Source organism: Castor canadensis, chromosome 9 (genome assembly GCF_047511655.1).
Source record: "Castor canadensis chromosome 9, mCasCan1.hap1v2, whole genome shotgun sequence".
Classification (NCBI taxonomy): domain Eukaryota; kingdom Metazoa; phylum Chordata; class Mammalia; order Rodentia; family Castoridae; genus Castor; species Castor canadensis.
The window spans coordinates 30,886,750-30,905,808 of NC_133394.1; the positions used below are offsets into that span (position 1 = coordinate 30,886,750).

General features: G+C 34.0%; 1 protein-coding gene across 3 annotated transcripts in view; it reads right to left on the reverse strand.

The window, feature by feature from the left end:
- Stpg2 (sperm tail PG-rich repeat containing 2) overlaps positions 1 to 19,059 on the reverse strand; it is a 574,528-nt gene that overhangs the window by 321,344 nt on the left and 234,125 nt on the right. For all 3 annotated transcript variants that reach the window (XR_012435515.1, XR_012435514.1, XM_074041065.1), the window contains one exon: positions 10,419 to 10,578. Coding sequence is in view for 1 of the 3 variants with exons in the window: in XM_074041065.1 (XP_073897166.1) it covers positions 10,419 to 10,578 (160 nt within the window). In the remaining 2 variants the exon portion in view is untranslated. The remainder of the gene's footprint in view (positions 1 to 10,418; positions 10,579 to 19,059) is intronic.

The following is a 19,059-nucleotide window of genomic DNA, read 5'->3' on the forward strand; positions in this document are numbered from 1 at the left end:
TACTTAGTTACTTATTCATATGTTTATTTATTTAGGCAGTTCTGAGGTTTAAGCTCAGGGTCTTACACTTGCTAGGCAGGCACACTATCACTTGAGCAATGTCCCCAGTCCTTTTTCTTTTGTTATTTTTTGGATAGGATCTCATGCTTCCCCGGACCTCAATTCTCCTACCTACATCTACCACTTAACTGGGAACTGCAATGTGCTCCACCACACCCAGCTTATTGGTGGAGATAGGGTTTTGCTAACTTTTTGTCTGGACTGATCTCAAACCACAGCCCTCCTGATCTCCACCTGCTGGGTAGGACCACAGTTATCAGCCACTATACCCAAAAACTTTAAATGCTTTTATTTATTTTTTTTTGAACTATTGTGGTTTAAACTCAGGGGATCATACTTGCTAGGCAGGTGCTCTACCACTTAAGCCACTCTTCAGCCCTTTTATTTTGTTCTGTCTTTGGCAGTATGGGGGATTGAACCCAGGGCTCTAACACTTAAGTCTCACCCCAGTACTCAATACTTACTTTAAAAAATAGGAAAAATTTATCTTACAATGCATATATATGCTCACTGTATCTGGCATAGCACCAGCTATTCAAAAACCCTTTGTTGAGTTTATGAATTCTAAACAGAGTATAACAGGAAAGCAGACATGCATCTCATGACAGTACACTATGGGAAATACCATTGTTTGAATATTGTACCATTATTACACATTTAAATGAAATGCTTCAAAAAGCTATTCACAGGAGACTGTCTCAAAAACAAGTTAAAAACAAAAAAGCTATGGCTCTGTAGTATAGTTTGAAGTCAGGTATTGTGATATCTCCAGCATTGTTCTTTTTGCTCAGTATTGCCTTGGCTATTCATGGTCTTTTGTGCTTCCAAATGAATTTTAGAGTTGATTTTTCAATTTCTGTGATGGTACTGGCACAAAGACAAATATGAAGACCAGTGGAACAGAATAGAAGACCCAGCTATGAATCCACACAGCTATACCCACTTGATTTTTAACAAAGGCACCAAAAGCATAAGATGGAGAAAAGATAGCCTCTTCAACAAATGTGGATTAAGGACCTTAATATATGAGGTGGAACTTTGAAGCTAATGCAGAAACAGGGTACACATTGGAATTAATAGGCATGGCAATCACTTCCTATATAGAACTCAAATGGCTCAGCAACTAAGAGAAATAATTGACAAATGGGACTACATGAAATTAAAAAGCTTCTGTACAAAAGAAATGGTCTCTAAATTGAAGAGGCTACCTACAGAATGGGAGAAAATCTTTGCTAGCTATACATCTGACAAGGGATAACCAAAAGATATAGGAAGCTCAAAAAAATAGACTCAAAAAAAAAAAAAACAAGGACCCAGTGAAGAAATGGGCAAATGAACTGAACAGAGACTTTTCAAAGGAAGAAATCCAAATGGCTAAAAAAAAAACATGAAGAAATGTTCTACATCCTACATCCCTGGCCACAAAGTGAATGTAAATCAAAACCACATTAAGATTTCACTTCACTCCTGTTACAATGGCTACCATCAAGAACACAAATAACAGCAAATGTTGGAGAGAGAAAAGGAATGTTGGTGGGAAAAAAGGAACCTCATTCCCCCTGTTGGTGGGAATGCAAATTAGTACAACCTCTATGGAAAACAGTATGGGGCTCTTTAAAAAACTAAAAATAGAACTGCCATATGATCCAGCAATTCCACCTGTAGGGATACATCTGAAGAAAAGTGAGTCAGGTTACAATTAAGGCACCTGCACAACCATGTTTACTGCAACATTATTCACAATAGCTGAGCTAAACAGACAAGATGCCCCACTATTGATGAATGGTTTAAGAACATGTGGTATTTATATACAATGGAATTTTATTCAGCCATAAAGAATGAAATTTTATCATTTGCAAGTAAATGGATGGAACTGAGGAACATCTCTTAAGTAAAGTTAGCCAGGTTCAGAAGGCCAAATGTCACATATTCTCTCTCATATGTGAAATATAGACCTCATACAAATATAGCAATATTATGAAAAACATGTAGGAGCTTGACTATACTGCAAATACTGTGTCCACATGTATGTAAATAGGAAAAATGAGACATGCTGAAACTACTCCAGGAGTGGGGGAATAAAGGAGAATGGTGGAGAGCATGAATTCAAGTATGATCTACTTGATATATTGTAAGAACTTTTGTAGATGCCACAATGTACCCCCAGCACAACAATACAAAATTTTTAAAATGCCTAAGATGTGCAAGGCTCTGGGTTCAATCTCCAATACTCAAAACCAAATTATCACAGGAAAGAAAGTGATTTTATCACATGATAAAAGCGAGAGCACACAAGGAAGATATGAGGATAGATAAGACACCTAGAAAATTAGTTAGCATTTGTTGCCCTCAACACAGAGAAACTAAAGCAGATACCTTAAAAGCAACTGAGGCCAATAGGAGAAGGGGACCAGGAACTAGAGAAAAGGTTAGATCAAGAAGAATTAACCTAGAAGGTAACACACATGCACAGGAAATTAATGTGAGTCAACTCCCTGTATAGCTATCCTTATCTAAACAAGCAAAAACCCTTGTTCCTTCTTATCTATTATTGCTTATATTCTCTCTTCAACAAAGTTAGAGATAAGGGCAAAATAGTTTCTGCCAGGTATGGGGGGGGTGGTAAGGGAGGGGGTAGGGGCAGGGGGGAGAAATGACCCAAGCATTTTATGCACATATGAATAATAAATAAATAAATAAATAATAAAACCAAGTACTTAAAATCACAGCAAATTTTACTGCTGCCATTAAAACATGGTGTAAGATATTCATTTTTCCCTAAGAACAACAGTTAAGATGATAAGTATCAATTTATATATTCATTTGTTCTCTTCTTAAAATGGCATACCTTTTCTAAGGACCAATGAATGCAAATACAAGTTACTAAACTAGAAAATTTGAATCAAAAGTTGAAAAAAATCACCAAGAAATGTCACAGTCCTAAATGGTTAAATGCACTGTGAAAAGATAAAAACAAATACTAATTTATCTTTCTAACCATTAGACATTGACAATTATTAAGAATGCAATTGTGAATATTAAATCCTCTCTGTATATGGGTATTTGACTTGTTCATATATTGCCAGCCTTTTACTTACAATAGTCTGAAGTTCAAATTACTGAAGATTTGTTATGCTGAATTGTGATTTTCAAGTTTTTTGTTGCTACTTGGATATTTTATACTAGTTTACAGACAGACTTAAGATTATTATTTAAATATTTCCTCCAAACTTACAGAAATGTTTTTTGTTATGTTTATAACTTGTTCCATTTAACATTGAATATTAGAAAGCAACTTTAAGTCAGTCTGTAAAAGAGATTGCTCATAACTTGAATAAATAGGGTTATATGTTTTCTAGTTCACAAAAATATTGATATGATCTTGACAGGTTAAAAAAAACTTTAAAAGAAAACCTATACAACAAAATATACATCTAGTCTATTTTGGTTCTTCTTCTTGTGTAAACTTCTATGTGTTTTGCCCTGAGATCTTAGTCCTAGGCACGTTTTACCTACTGATCAATATGTTCTCCCTAAGTCACCTACAATGTCATGAATTTCATGATATCTATTCTTAATAATTACCTATATTTATATTCAACCCAGACAAATCTCTGAGCTTTGTATTCATTTATCTAAATATCTACTTAAAATTCACATTTATCATATCCAAAACAATATATTTCCCACGGTAGCCCATTCTTAAAATATCCTCCCCACCAAGTGTTCCTATCTTGAATGAGAATATCACTTGCTCAAGTCAAAAATTTTGGAGTCACCTATCCCTCGTTTCCACAAGTAATCTGTTAAGCAAGTTCTGTTACCAGTACTTTCACCCAACATTAACCCTTTAACACACTATCATTTTTCCACTCTACCTTCCCACCTTCCCCACACTACACCCTCCACAGTCCCCACCCCCACCACACTTTCACTTAAGCCCCTGTATCACTTTACCAGCATCTTGGATAGCACCCTGTGTAACTATGCAGGATCAAGGTAAAAACAGCAACGAAAAAAAAAAGTTGAAGAGAAGGACATTAACAATTATTTAGCAATTACTATGTTGTTGGCACCATGCCAGGAGACTTAAGTCCATTTTAATTTTCACCACAAAAAAGTAAGTGGGGTAATGCATGTGATCACGAGCTCTAGCCATCCCATATGTGTATGCTTTTCAAAACAACACGTATACAATAAATACATACAATTTTGTCAGTTTAAAAAATTAAATTCCATTCACCTTAAACTTTATGACAATTTTATGAAATAGATACTAATCACTGTCTTCTATGGATTGGGAAACAATGGCTCTGAAAGTTGAGTTTTTGACTAGGATCATTCAACTGATAAAAAAGCCACAAGAAGAATGCATTCTGGAGGAACCCACAGCCTCAAGTTGGTTTCAGTCTACTGTGCTCTAGAAAAAACTGCATATACTCATGAAATTAAACTATTGTACTTTTTCAAAACCTAGTTTGAACTCAGGGTCTTGCACTTGCTAGACAAGTGCTCTACCACTTGAGTCACAGCTCTAGCCCTTCACTAAATTATCATAATTTACAAACATGAGATCATAAAGGAATGAAAAATAACAAGATCTAATACTTTCTCTGGGCAGATATAACATTGTTGATATTTATACCCAGTATACTTTGTCCTATATTATTGACATACATGTTATCAGTTTTACTTTTATTGCTTTTCATTGTATATCCTTCTTTCCATCTTAGGTCAAGCTAATATGATTGTTTTAAGAAGTGTATTAGCTTTTCTTGAGTCAATTTGTAAATCACTCCATTAATCAAAGCCATGCTACAAAATATTTAACTTAAGCTCTCCTGTAGTCTTACCTATTTTATAAAATCTATCTTAAACCTTACATCCTATCTCAACAAATAAAGTCTATTTTCTGCTATGAGGTTAACTTCTCTTCTTTGATTCTGTTTCCCTTTATGTTCTAAAACATCTTTTCACTGGTTCGCTCCTCCCTCTCCTAGCATATTCAATCTCTTCTCAAATGAAGATTGTTTCATTGTCTTCAAAAATTTTTTAGTACTCAGAAAGCAAATTACTTCATGCCAACTCAGAATGAATTACAATGAAGAATACTAAAATGAATTAGCTCAGGAAACTAGTAATCTGAATACAATATATGGGATATTTTTATCTATAAAATATGCCTATTTTTTGTGTGTGCAGGACTGAGATTTGAACTCAGGGCTTTGTGCTTGCAAAGCATGTACTCTACCTCTTGAGTCATGCCCCAGTCTATTTTGCTCTGTTTTTTTGGAAATGAGGGTTTCATGAACTATTTGCCCTGACTAACCTCAAACTGTGATCTTTCCAATCTCAGCCTCCCAAATAGCTAGGATTACAGGTATGAGACACCAATGCCCAGCTTGTAATATATGCTTATTAAGAAATGTGATTGTTCTTCAATTGTATATGAAGAAAGAGAATTTACTTGAAATATAATGGTGCCCAAAAAACAAAAAAGAGGTTAAAAACTAATGAAACTAGCTCATTTTCATTGATAAAATTACTATCATTTTGAATGAACATAATCAAAATTCCTTCAAATTGATCAGATTGATTTTGATCTATACTCAGAATTACCTTCCATGTAAATGACTCAGAAACATTTCTGGAAGCTAAAGAAAAACAACAAAAGATTACACAATTATTGCAATCAGTTTACAGCACACAACAAGAGGGATGAACTGCATTTTGATAAGCTTTATAGTACTATGGAAGCTAGGATATCACAAGTCACTGAGAAAATGGAAGAAATAATTAGTTTTCACACTGCAGTGATTTTTATATCAAAGGTATTACTTATGTTTTATTTAAAAAGTGAACAAAACTACCTTTGTGGGATATGTTCAATTAACTTCTAAGATAAATTATATTTGTTTCCTAAAATAATTTCCTGTGGGAATGTGATGCAGAAATCACAATGTTATTTTCGTAAGAAATGATATATACATTCAGAGTGAAGTAAGTCTCAGGACTTAATAGGTTTAGCCTATGATGTTGTTTTATATGCATTGACTTGCTGAAACCATCATTCATTTAAATATTTGGTTCTAATAAAAATTGTGCTCTGAAGTTGCTTCCCCTTATTCAAAATTCAAAACTAAATAAATCTTTCAAAATTTAATTTTGTTTTGACATTAAAACTATTTAAATTCTTGAAATTCTATTCTAAATGACAAGTATTTAAATATTTTAAATACATTTTACTTACTGTAAAGTACTATATGTTCATGTAGAGAAAACAATTTTAAAATTGAAAAGCAAAAGCAAATTCCTTAATAAGCCTCAGATAGTCAGTTACTCAAATATTATTATCTCAACGAGGCCTTCTCTGATAACATTATTTGAGACTAATGCACAACCCATTCTAAACTCCCAGTCCTCCTCTCTCTTTCTTTTCCCCACAGCATTGCAAAAACACCTGGCTTCTTTCCTTCCTACCTACCTGCCTGCCTTGCCTGCCTGCCTGCCTGCCTGCCTGCCTGCCTGCCTGCCTGCCTTCCTCTCTCTCTCTTTCATCTATGAGCCTCTCCATCTAGTTCTTCTCTGTTTTATTGTGTCTTACACCTGAAGTTAACTCTAAGGAACAAGAATATTTATATTTCATTCACCGCTGTATCACACACCCCCACGATAGTGCTTAATACAGAAGAGGCTCTGGGTATATATGTGCGAAATGACTGAATTGATGGATCCTATCTTTCTACCAAGATTTTCCAAGTTTTTAAAATAAGTAGCATTTCTAAAATTTTCATGGGACTCTGTTAAGATCAATGTGTCAGAATTAACTAAACTCCATTTTTGTTTCCATTTAGGAAATTTTAAACTTTCATTGTTACTGTTCTTTGATGGTTAAATTTTGGGAATATCATTAATGTGGGTAGTCCCAGTAGTTTGGGGATCAAATTGCATGTGTGTTTGAAACATTCTGCCAACTTGCCCTTAAGAAACACTGATAGAGGGGATCACCGGTTTCCGGGTCCCCCTGCATTCTCAATATGCAGTCTTTCTCTTCTCTTTTCTCCAACTAAATTCTCTACAAATAAAATCTTTCCGACCTCTGCAAAAAAAAAAAACAAAAAGAAAGAAACACTGATAGAAATTTATACTTTCACCCAAATGCATGAGTCTCCAATTTCCCACACTTTCGACAATGTTTTCACCTATTTTCTTTTAAGATTTGCTGAGCATTTCTCCCTCTAAATGCCCCCAAAGCAGTCACTATAAGAGATAAAGAAATGTTTAAGTACTTTTCCACTTAACAATTTCATTTTACCTGAGTTGGATCAATCACAAAATCATTTACATATCCATGAATTAAAACTTTGTGTAATAAAAGAAAATTGCTTTATAATGTGATACACCTCATTTAATAATTTCTTCATTAAATGATTCTAATGTGTTCTTATTGGTTACACAACATTTAATAGTATACAGCATACTGGTTGCAAATATACTATTTCCTCTTTAATTTAGACTATTGAAAATGAGTCTTATCCTTCTTAAATACATGCACTCAAACAAAAGGCTCCCTTTGTAACTAAAATGAAACCACTTCCATTTTCATTAAAGTTCTAAAATAAATTTGAAAAAAATGCATTATCATAAAATCTTGAATAATTCAATAAATATCTGATAAGTTTGTGAATCCCATAAGATTCATATATTTATCAGCTTCTATTCTTAACAATTTTACCTAAAAATTAAGATGTCTGGTAATCAATTTTAATTTTAATTTTTCCATATAAGGAAAAAATAATGATTTACATTTTCCTTAAATTTTAAAAAGCAAAGCACTCGATTGTTCCTTGTGACATCATGACCCAAGTAACATGTATGTATATCATGTTCCATAAATTAAGTCAAATAGACCTACAGTTTTATTTATCTGTATATATATTTACATTACAAAGTAATTTTATCTGATATATAAGCAATTTTACATTTAACTACAAAAGAAGGTCCTTTCTACTGTTATTAAAGTAAAACAAAATTACCAATGGTTAGATGACAAATAGGGTAAATACTTTTCTCCTTTAATTCTAAAAATACATGATATGAAATGCCTTTCATAAGATAAGTCCTGACACAGAATATACATTAAAAGTATCATCACTGTATTTTATTAGATAATGACTATTTTTTAAAAAATAAAAAGAACTTACCATATTAGTGATTCCCAGCACAAGTTAGATACTATAAAGAACTTTAAATATTTTCATTATTCAAGTGGTAGAACACTAGCTTAAGAAGCACAAAGCCCTGAGTTCAAACTGCAGTACTGCAAAAAAATTTCTCTTAGAGCAGAAAACTACATTACTATATATACACTAATATAGTTTTCTGCTCTAAAAAGAATTTTTCATTTGAATATATTAACTATATTTGAATTACATTGATATATTTAAATATATTGAATATATTCAAAAGTATAAAGAAATCACTTGTCATATTGGTCAATAATAAAATCTTACCTAAGTAAAAGTCAATTAAAAATTAGGAAACTATTTAGACATTTGTAATATCACACTTTGATATCTTTCTTTCATTTAATCAATTTAACAGAGTTAGGACAAACAGAAGTTAATATTCAATTACCAAAATGAAACCTAAATAATAATCAAATTTCCCTAGGTACCTATTAAGTCTATGTTAGAACCATATTTTGGACTGAATACCTTAAGATGGCAAATTAAAGTTAAATGAATGAGCAATTCTATAATTACTGTATCTGCCTATACCAGAGGAAATAAAATTTTATACCACAGTATAACCTAATAACTGAAGAAACCCATATTGTGTAATGTGTTGATTATAGAGGTTTGTGGGATTTCTGTTTTCATTTCTTTGACATTTAGGCCATTTTAAGATGGCAAATTTGATGAATTACTGTCTTTTCATTTGATTAAATAAACCCTTTTCATTTAGCAAGCTAGTTATTCTAAAGCTGTATCGTGACTTTCACAGTCACTATGTCTTTAACTTCCAAATAATTATTGTCTTTATAATGAAAAAACTCCCCTTCACCTCCCAAAGTCTTTTAGAAACTAGTACTGGATTAACATAAGGAAGAAGTGTGCTTTGCATTATAAGATTTCATACTTCTAAAGAACTTCAGAAGTTCTGAAAATGATTTTGAAATACAGTCTTATTAAATACAGTATTTATGAGAAGGCAGCAAATATCTCAGCTTTTGAAAATAGAAATTAATTACATCATTCACTTGCCCTAAGCTAAAAATTAAGCAATGAAAAGTTGCCACACCAATCCTGGCACTTAAACTTTTATTATCCACTCCATCTACACAAATTTTTATGCAGAGGAGAATAAACGCAGAAAGAAAAAAAAACTTATGAAAGGAGTATGAAGCTTAATCTATTTAAAAGTCACTGATATGGATATTTATTTGTTTTTTAATTGATTGTGATGGTGATAGTACTAGACTTCAGAAAACTAATTTCTCTCTGAGTAACCACACACTGAGTATGGTCAGGGACACACTGAAGGACCTTGAGTTCTACTTTATAACAGGGCTATCACTTGACAAATCAACATGGTAAATTAACTACAGAAAGAAAAAAAAAAGCAGCAGCAAATTTCAACTTCATATGGATTTTCTAGCTGTTGATATGCCTGACAATAAAAACCCAAGAAAGCCTCAATGGATCTCAGGCTTCCCAGTATCTTTATTTCCTTGACAGGTGTATTTCTTGTGATTTGGTTTGTCATTAAAAATCATATGTCCTCCCTCATATGCAGACTTTAGATCTAGGGCAAATGCAGGAATGTGGTTGGACTTGGATCACATGACAAGGGGAGAGCATATACAGGAAATACAGGAATAGTTAGAAAACCCAAAACATGAAAGAGTTTGATGTCCCCACTCCAGAGGAACTAATACAGAAACCTTAAAACAACAGGTTATCATGAGAAAGGATCAGGAACCAATGAATGTAAAGATCAGTTAGAGTTGAACCAACATGGGTAATAACACATTGGTACACTAAAGCAATAGTAGGAATCTTTCTGTATAGCTATCCTTAACTCAACTAGCAAAAATGCTTTGTCTTCCTTATTATGCTTATGTCTTTTCTTCAACAAAATTAGTGATAAGGGCAGAACAGGACCTGCCTGGAACTGCAGGGGGAAGGGAGATAGGGTGGGGGAGGGGAGCAGGGTGGAGAAATGACCCAAACAATGTATGCACATGTGAATAAATGAACAACAACATGGTCCATGTAAATGTGTATACAATCACCTGTTTTAATTTGGAAACCTTAGACTTTTCATCATAGACTTAAAGGACAATGTAGACTTACCTGGCCCATCAGTTGTTTTGTCCCAGCACCGAGGAGTTGCACTGAGAAAGGAGGCATGTTTTCTTGCAGCTACCGAACTACGAGGTGGCATGTATTTATGTTTAATTTGGGACATCTCATATGATTTTTGAACATCATAGGTGCCAGGTGATGGAAAAACCTAGAAAAGCATTTTAATGGATGAGTATAAATATCCCATATGTGAAAAATATCCATGCAGACTTTGAATAGTTGTTCACACTCAGCAATAGTACAAGTAGTAAAATATGAAAATGTCCTTAATTAATCATCAAAAATAAAAATTTTACAGGAGACCCTCCCAAATGTGTGTCCTCAGAATAAGAGTATAAATTCACTTCACAAAAATTAAGGTAAAATAAACAGAATTATGAAATTTAGGACTAATTTTTTTAAGAAGCTTCATAATACTGATCAAACTCTCATTCAAATTTAATGATGAAAATCAAATATCATACAGAAATCAGAGCAACAATTATTTCTTTTCATAAGCAACAAAACTCTTCCTGCTGTTCTGGTCTATGGAAGCATACTTTATTTATTCTACAAAAGGAGACTGCTCACTTCATTTTTAATATGTTCCAATTAAGTTAAAAGACTTTCCTTTTCAACATTTTTGCTTTTTTATATGATCTTCAGATATATTTATACTTTTAATCAACATGAGCCAACATGGATATTAACTACAATAATAATTCTAAACTAAATTAAATACAAATGCTACATATTTGTTTCACAATTAATGCCTTAAATCATTAGCCAATTAATGAAAACTTTTAAAAAAAGTTTTTACTATTGTTGTACTGAGGATATATTGTGACATTTACAAAAGTTCTTACAATATATCATAGTTGAATCCACCCCCTCCCATCGTTCTCCTTTATCCCCCAACCCACTCCCCATTCCTGGAATAGTTTCAACAGGTCTCATTTTTCCATTTAAATATATATGTACATAATACTTCTACCATATTCACCTCCTATACCCTTTCCTTATATCATGCCCCCTCCCACTGGTACCAACCCCCCAGACAGGACCTGTTCTGCCCTCTTGTTCTCCAATTTTGTAAAAGAAAAAAAATGACATTTTTGTTTAAGGTAACTATACAAGGTATTTCATTGTGACATTTCTATGTATACATGTGTTATAACCTAAATTGGTTCATTCCCCTCTATTTTTCTCCTTTCTACCTTAATCCCCTTCTTATGGAGATTTCAAAAGATTTAAAAATTCCATATTCATTCTTGTATAGGAAGTACATCAATCATATCCACCTTCTTAACCTCCTTCTTTTACATTTCTCTCTCATAAGTGACCTCCCCTTAGCATGACCTGCTTCAATGAAAACTTTTAAAACTATTTTTCCTCAAGTTACTGTGAAATAACATAATATTTTGAAATCTTTTCTCTTACATTATGCACACTGACCAAAACTTTTTAAGTTATAATGATTTCCTGGTACACAGGAGAGTATTGTGGCAGAGTGTGGATTCCAAATATCTCCTGCATACTAGCTATGTGACCTGAGCCAAACCACTTAAATTTTGTAATTCTCAGTTTCTTTGTAAAGAGAAAAAAATGAGTATTTATTTCATAGGCTTATTGTGAGGACTAAATGAGTTAAAAACAAGTAAAATGGTTCAACTGGAACCTAATTCTATGCAAGTGTTAAACTAATTTGATAGAAGTGTTAAAATAGTAACTTATTTTAGAAAAACTAATTTCAATGCAAAATAAAAAATAAGGCTAAATAATCAAATTTGGGCCAATGGGGAGTGCTTTAGTTTACAATCAGTAAAACAAATTTGGATACTGAGAAAGCATGCTACTGAAGTCCCTCTAAGAGTCATAGTTTGTAAAGCATACTTTCTTCTTACATCGATTCTATTATCATTAAACATATGCCAACATTGTCTTCCATTTCCAAAGAATCACTAGATTATAAGTGCTGATCATGACTAGGGTAGGAGATTGTTATATGAAACCTCATATTTCTGGTTTGAGTCCAGTGTCAAACACCAAATGTAATTGTAGGTAAGGCAACCACAAAATCCAGGTACTCTTTCTTCTTGCCCGCCTCGAGTATATATAGCAATGACAGGCTGAGGATAAGCAGTCATCACAGTATTTCCACACATGACTTCTGTATGTTTTGGGTCTGTCTCTGTGCATACATGAAAGGAAAGTGGAAGCAAGTGTAAAAACCCAAAGAAGTCATGAGTACACAATATGCCCAGAGTATTTTGGCAAGCTCTATGATCTTTATTGTGCCAACTATACATTTTAATTCTCTTATCAGGACCTACTGTTGTTGCTGCTTCTTTTAACATCCTGCCTGGTATCACTGCCTATTCCTTCTTTCAGACTAGATATGATTGATAGGTTTGGCTACTGCCACAAAAGAGCCACTTTTAAAATACCTTAAAGTAAAAGTAAGAAAGTGTACCTGTTATTAGTTTTCTTCAACAGTCATTTGTCCCTACCTAAGAAATCTTATTAAACTAGTTACCTTAAATTCAAACATATTTTCTGACTCTTCTGTCTACTGAATATATACTTGTTCATGAACACCTCTTTCTATAGCATATTTATGCTACCCTGATAATTTATTCCCTGCTTGTCTCCTTTATTGATGTTACTGACTTCTCCTTACTCATTTTTAACTTGCACTTTATTGGACCAAGAGATTAATATTTTAAGTGGCTATCTCAGGCTAATGATTAGTCAGACTAATCTAAAACTTTGTCTAATAGGAAGAACTTAAATAATGCCTTTATATACAGTATCCAAAATGAGTTGAACATGATGTTAGGAAAAAATGCTACGTGTAGATAACATCATCACAGAAGATGGGGAAGAGACATGAAGAATAGATATAATAGGCATTTCACAGGCCTTTTTTTTTCTTATGTGCAGTATTTGAAGCCTATTCTTATGGTTAGAAAATGCCCATATTATGCAGCAGAGTCTGTCTAAACACAAAAGCTAAAAATATTTGATTCTCCTCTTCCTGGTCTCATTTTTTAAACTAGGGCATGGATCTAGGTCATAGGCTTAAATGCTAGACTTTGAATTGACAACCAGCTGTTCAAAGAAACAGAACATTAAAAATTTTCATTCCATTGAGGGAACTGGCAATGCTAGCAGCCATGTACTCTTCCCAGAGGCACCAGTGGGAAGAAAATATCTGATGAAATAAAAATATATGCTCCAAAAAAAAGTAAAGGTAAATCTGAGGAGTACTGACTTCCTCATCAGGAAAACCAGGAACCTGCCCCAAAATAACACAATTAATGTTTGTAAAACTCTCAGAATGATGTTGGACACAGCCCTGGTGTTTGTTTTCATCTTTGTCATTAATAATTCTGTTTTTACTAGGGATGGGGCTACATGAAACCCTCAATTATATCTCCCAGAGCTGAAGAGAGATGTTAACCGGGCATCTAAAAGAAAAGCATCTAGTGTGTTATGCCTCAAACAAATCAGTCAAAAGCAAGTTAAGTTGTTTTGAATCACATTGTGCCTTAGGCAGTTAAAAAACAAATTCACTGGTTCCAACCAGCTTCCAAGGAAGATTGGTCAGCCTGTTTATATTTCAGCAAAACCATTTCACATGCTTTGTGATTGTACTCAATCCTATCTAGTCAAAGTCCCTAAAATTCCTCATGTTCAGCATTCCTACATTAACACTCCTTACAACCCAAGCCTGACTGACCTACAGGACACCACCTCATGATTTCATCCAAATTCATTTCCAGTGAATTTTTCAAATTCCATTCAATGTTTCCTGCCATGATAAAACTGAAATTTCAAGCATCCTCTAACCTCAGACACATGAAAGGACATAGCACTGATGATAAAGCCCCTCAGACCCATAAACAATGCTGCATTTGGTCCTTGAGTTGTTTCTCATGGAAATGAAGATGACACTTGAGTTTTAGTTTCAGAGTATGTTTTCTTTCACATTGATTTTTTTAATGATAGTTTTAGTGGATATAGAATGCTTGCTTAGCTTTTTTTTCCTCAGAATTTTGGGTATGTTACTCCACTGACTTCTGGCCTCCACTGTTCCTGATGAGAAGTCTACAGTTAACCCATTGTTTCCCCTGTGTTTGGTAAGCTGCTTTTTCTTGCTGATTTCAAGATGCTCCTTTTGGCATTGGTTTTCACCAATTTTATTGTGATATGTCTAAGTGTGAATTCTCTATATAGTTATCCTTGGAATTCATTGAGTTTCCTAGATTCATCAATTAATGTTTTTTCATAAGATGGTTTAAGTTTTAAGCAATTTTTTTTCCTTTTTCTTTTATTATTCATATGTGCATACAAGGCTTGGTTCATTTCTCCCCCCTGCCCCCACCCCCTCCCTTACCACCCACTCCGCCCCCTCCCACTCACCCCCCCTCAATACCCAGCAGAAACTATTTTGCCCTTATTTCTAATTTTGTTGTAGAGAGAGTATAAGCAATAACAGGAAGGGACAAGGGTTTTTGCTGGTTGAGATAAGGATAGCTATACATGGCATTGACTCACATTGACTTCCTGTGCGTGGGTGTTACCTTCTAGGTTAATTCTTTTTGATCTCACCTTTTCTCTAGTACCTGTTCCCCTTTTCCTATTGGCCTCAGTTGCATTTAAGGTATCTGCTTTAGTTTCTCTGTGTTAAGGGCACCAAATGCCAGCCAGTTTTTTAGGTGTCTTACCTATCCTCACCCCTTCCTTGTGTGCTCTCGCTTTTACCATGTGCTCATAGTCCAATCCCCTTGTTGTGTTTGCCCTTGATCTAATGTCCACATATGAGGGAGAACATACGAATTTTGGTCTTTTAGGCCAGGCTAACCTCACTCAGAATGATGTTCTCCAATTCCATCCATTTACCAGCGAATGATAACATTTCATTCTTCTTCATGACTGCATAAAATTCCATTGTGTATAGATACCACATTTTCTTAATCCATTCGTCAGTGCTGGGGCATCTTGGCTGTTTCCATAACTTGGCTATTGTGAATAGTGCTGCAATAAACATGGGTGTGCAGGTGCCTCTGGAGTAACCTGTGTCACAGTCTTTTGGGTATATCCCCAAGAGTGGTATTGCTGGATCAAATGGTAGATCGATGTCTAGCTTTTTAAGTAGCCTCCAAATTTTTTTCCAGAGTGGTTGTACTAGTCTACATTCCCACCAACAGTGTTAGGAGGGTTCCTTTTTCCCCACATCCTCGCCAACACCTGTTGGTGGTGGTGTTGCTAATGATGGCTATTCTAACAGGGGTGAGGTGGAATCTTAGCGTGGTTTTAATTTGCATTTCCTTTATTGCTAGAGATGGTGAGCATTTTTTCATGTGTTTTCTGGCCATTTGAATTTCTTCTTTTGAGAAAGTTCTGTTTAGTTCACTTGCCCATTTCTTTATTGGTTCATTAGTTTTGGGAGAATTTAGTTTTTTAAGTTCCCTATATATTCTGGTTATCAGTCCTTTGTCTGATGTATAGCTGGCAAATATTTTCTCCCACTCTGTGGGTGTTCTCTTCAGTTTAGAGACCATTTCTTTTGATGAACAGAAGCTTTTTAGCTTTATGAGGTCCCATTTATTTATGCTATCTCTTAGTTGCTGTGCTGCTGGGGTTTCATTGAGAAAGTCCTTACCTATACCTACTAACTCCAGAGTATTTCCTACTCTTTCCTGTATCAACTTAAGAGTTTGGGGTCTGATATTAAGATCCTTGATCCATTTTGTGTTAATCTTGGTATAGGGTGATATACATGGATCTAGTTTCAGTTTTTGGCAGACTGCTAACCAGTTTTCCCAGCAGTTTTTGTTGAAGAGGCTGCTATTTCTCCATCGTATATTTTTAGCTCCTTTGTCAAAGATAAGTTGCTTATAGTTGTGTGGCTTCATATCTGGGTCTTCTATTCTGTTCCACTGGTCTTCATGTCTGTTTTCGTGCCAGTACCATGCTGTTTTTATTGTTATTGCTTTGTAATATAGTTTGAAGTCAGGTATTGTGATACCTCCTGCATTGTTCTTTTGACTGAGTATTGCCTTGGCTATTCGTGGCCTTAAGCAATTATTTTTTCAAATATTTTCCTGCCCTTTAATTCTTATATCACCTTCTGTGACTCCCACTGCACATGAGGGAAATCTTGACATTGACACACAGGTCTCAGAAACTACTCATAAATTCAATCTTTTTCTCTTTTTTTCCAGACTCAATGATATCCTTTAAAAAAAATTTTATGATTGTTAATGTTGGGGTACATTGTGATATTTACAAAAGTTCTTATAATATATCATAGTTGAATTCACCCCCTCCATCATTCTCCTTTATCTCCATTCCTGGAACAGTTTTAACAGTCTCATTTTTCCATTTTCATACATGAATACATATTTTCACCATATTCACCCTCCTATACCCTTTCCTTATATCCTTTCCTCTCCCATTGCTACCAACTTCCAGATAGGACCTGTTTTGCCTTCCTGTTCTCTGTTTTTGAAAAAAATGACATTTTTTTTTTTGTATAAAATACACATGTAGGGTGTTTCCTTGTGACATTTCCATGTATATATGTATCATAACCCGAATTGGTTCATCACCTCTATTTTTCTCCTTTGTACCTTAGTCCCCTTCTTATGGTAATTTCAACAGATTTAAAAATTCTATATTCATTCTTGTGTAGGAAGTACATCAACCACATTCACCTTCTTAACTTCATTAGTCTCCCTCTCTCATATGTGACCTTTCCTTACCATGACCTATTTTCATAATGTTGGTTATCTGTATATGAGAGAAAACATGCTGCCTCTTTCTGAACCTGAATAAGTTTACTTAAGATGTTCTCTAGTTCCATTCATTTACCAGCAAATGACAAAATTTCATCCTTTATGGCTGAATAAAATTCCATGCTATATAAATAATGCATTTTCTTAATCCATTCATCAGTAGTGGGGCATTTGGGCTGTTTGCATAGCTTAGCTATTGTGAATAATGTTGCAATAAACATGGCTGCAGGTGCCTTTGTTGTACCCTGATTTACTCAGTGACTTCTGTAGATGTTTTAGTTCATTAATTCTCTTCTTCCATCTCAAACATACAAAGTAGAGATAGTGAATTTTTCATTTATATTATTGTACTTCATAACTTTTACAACTTTATAGTTCTTATTCTTTTGTTAGTTACTTGTTTCTGCTTGTCGATTGGGTTTTTTATTGGTTCCTTATCAGTATAGTTGAATTAATTAAATATGTTCTACTAATCCTTGGAAAAGAATTATAATAGTTACTTGAATGGTTGCTCTTTTTTATGCTGAGTTTAGGCCATTCTTCCCTGATATGTACATATCCAGTAAGTTTTTATTGCAAAGTGTACATTTTAAATAATATGTCAACTCTGAATGTCTTTCTTCAATGAGGATTTTCCATTTCACAAAGGTTTTCAAATTTATTAAGAAACTTTACATCTACAACAAATGCAGTAATATTATTAGATGTGGGTCACATGCTAAGGGGAGGAAACAGACAGGAGGAATAGGGAAAGGTAGGAAACCCAAAACTTGAAAGTGTTTGATGTGCCCACTGCAAAGGAGCTAATACAGAAACCTTAAAAATGACAGAGGTCACTATGGGAAGGTGACCAGGAAGTAGTGAAGAGGTCAGGTAGACATGAATCAATTTGGGTTGCAATACACGTGTGCATGGAAGCAATGCTAGGAATCTCTCTGTATAGCTGTCCTTATCTCAACTAGCAAAAATGATATGCCTTTCTTATTATTGCTTATGTCTCCTCTTCAATAAAATTGGAGAAGAGGGCAGAACAGGAGGTTCTGACTGGAAGCAAGGGGAGTGAGGGGAAAGAGAGGGGGTAGGGGTGAGAAATGGCCCAATGCACATATAAATAAATGAATAAATAAAAGAAAATGACTTATTTGTTTCCAAGATCTACAGATACATCTTTCTTTTCATTCTTGATATTTGTTCTTTGTGCTATGTCTTATTTTTTTGTAATACATAACACCAGAAAATGGCCTATTCTATTCCCTCTCCTAAATATAAAATAGACATTAGATAAATAGATAGATTAAATAAAATAGATAACTAGATAAATGCAGTAGGCTTATCTTTATCTTGGAATTTATCTGTCTCCTTGCAGTTACGTCAATATTTGTTTTACATATATATGGAGTTGTGCATAAAAATTTTAAATTATATTATTTTGTTACACTTAACCTTTGAAAAACATTGACAGTAACTACTTTAACTGATTTTTGTCTTAACATTGTTACCTATGCATTAACTTTCCAAAAAATAGCATTTGATGTACTTTCTATGAAACAATGAGTACAGAATTTTTAAACCTGTTGAAATCATCATAAGATAGAAAGAAGAAAATAGAGGGGATGAACCAATTCGGGTTATAATACATACATATATATATATATATGGAAACGTCAAAAGGAAACACTCTACATGGCTATTTTGTACAAACAAAAATGCCATTTTTTTTTCAAAAACAGAGAACAGGAAGGCAAAATAGATGCTATCTGGGGGTTGGTAGCAATGGGAGAGGAAAGGCTATAAGGAAAGAATGTAAGAGGGTGCATATGGTGGAAATATGTACTCATGTATGAAAA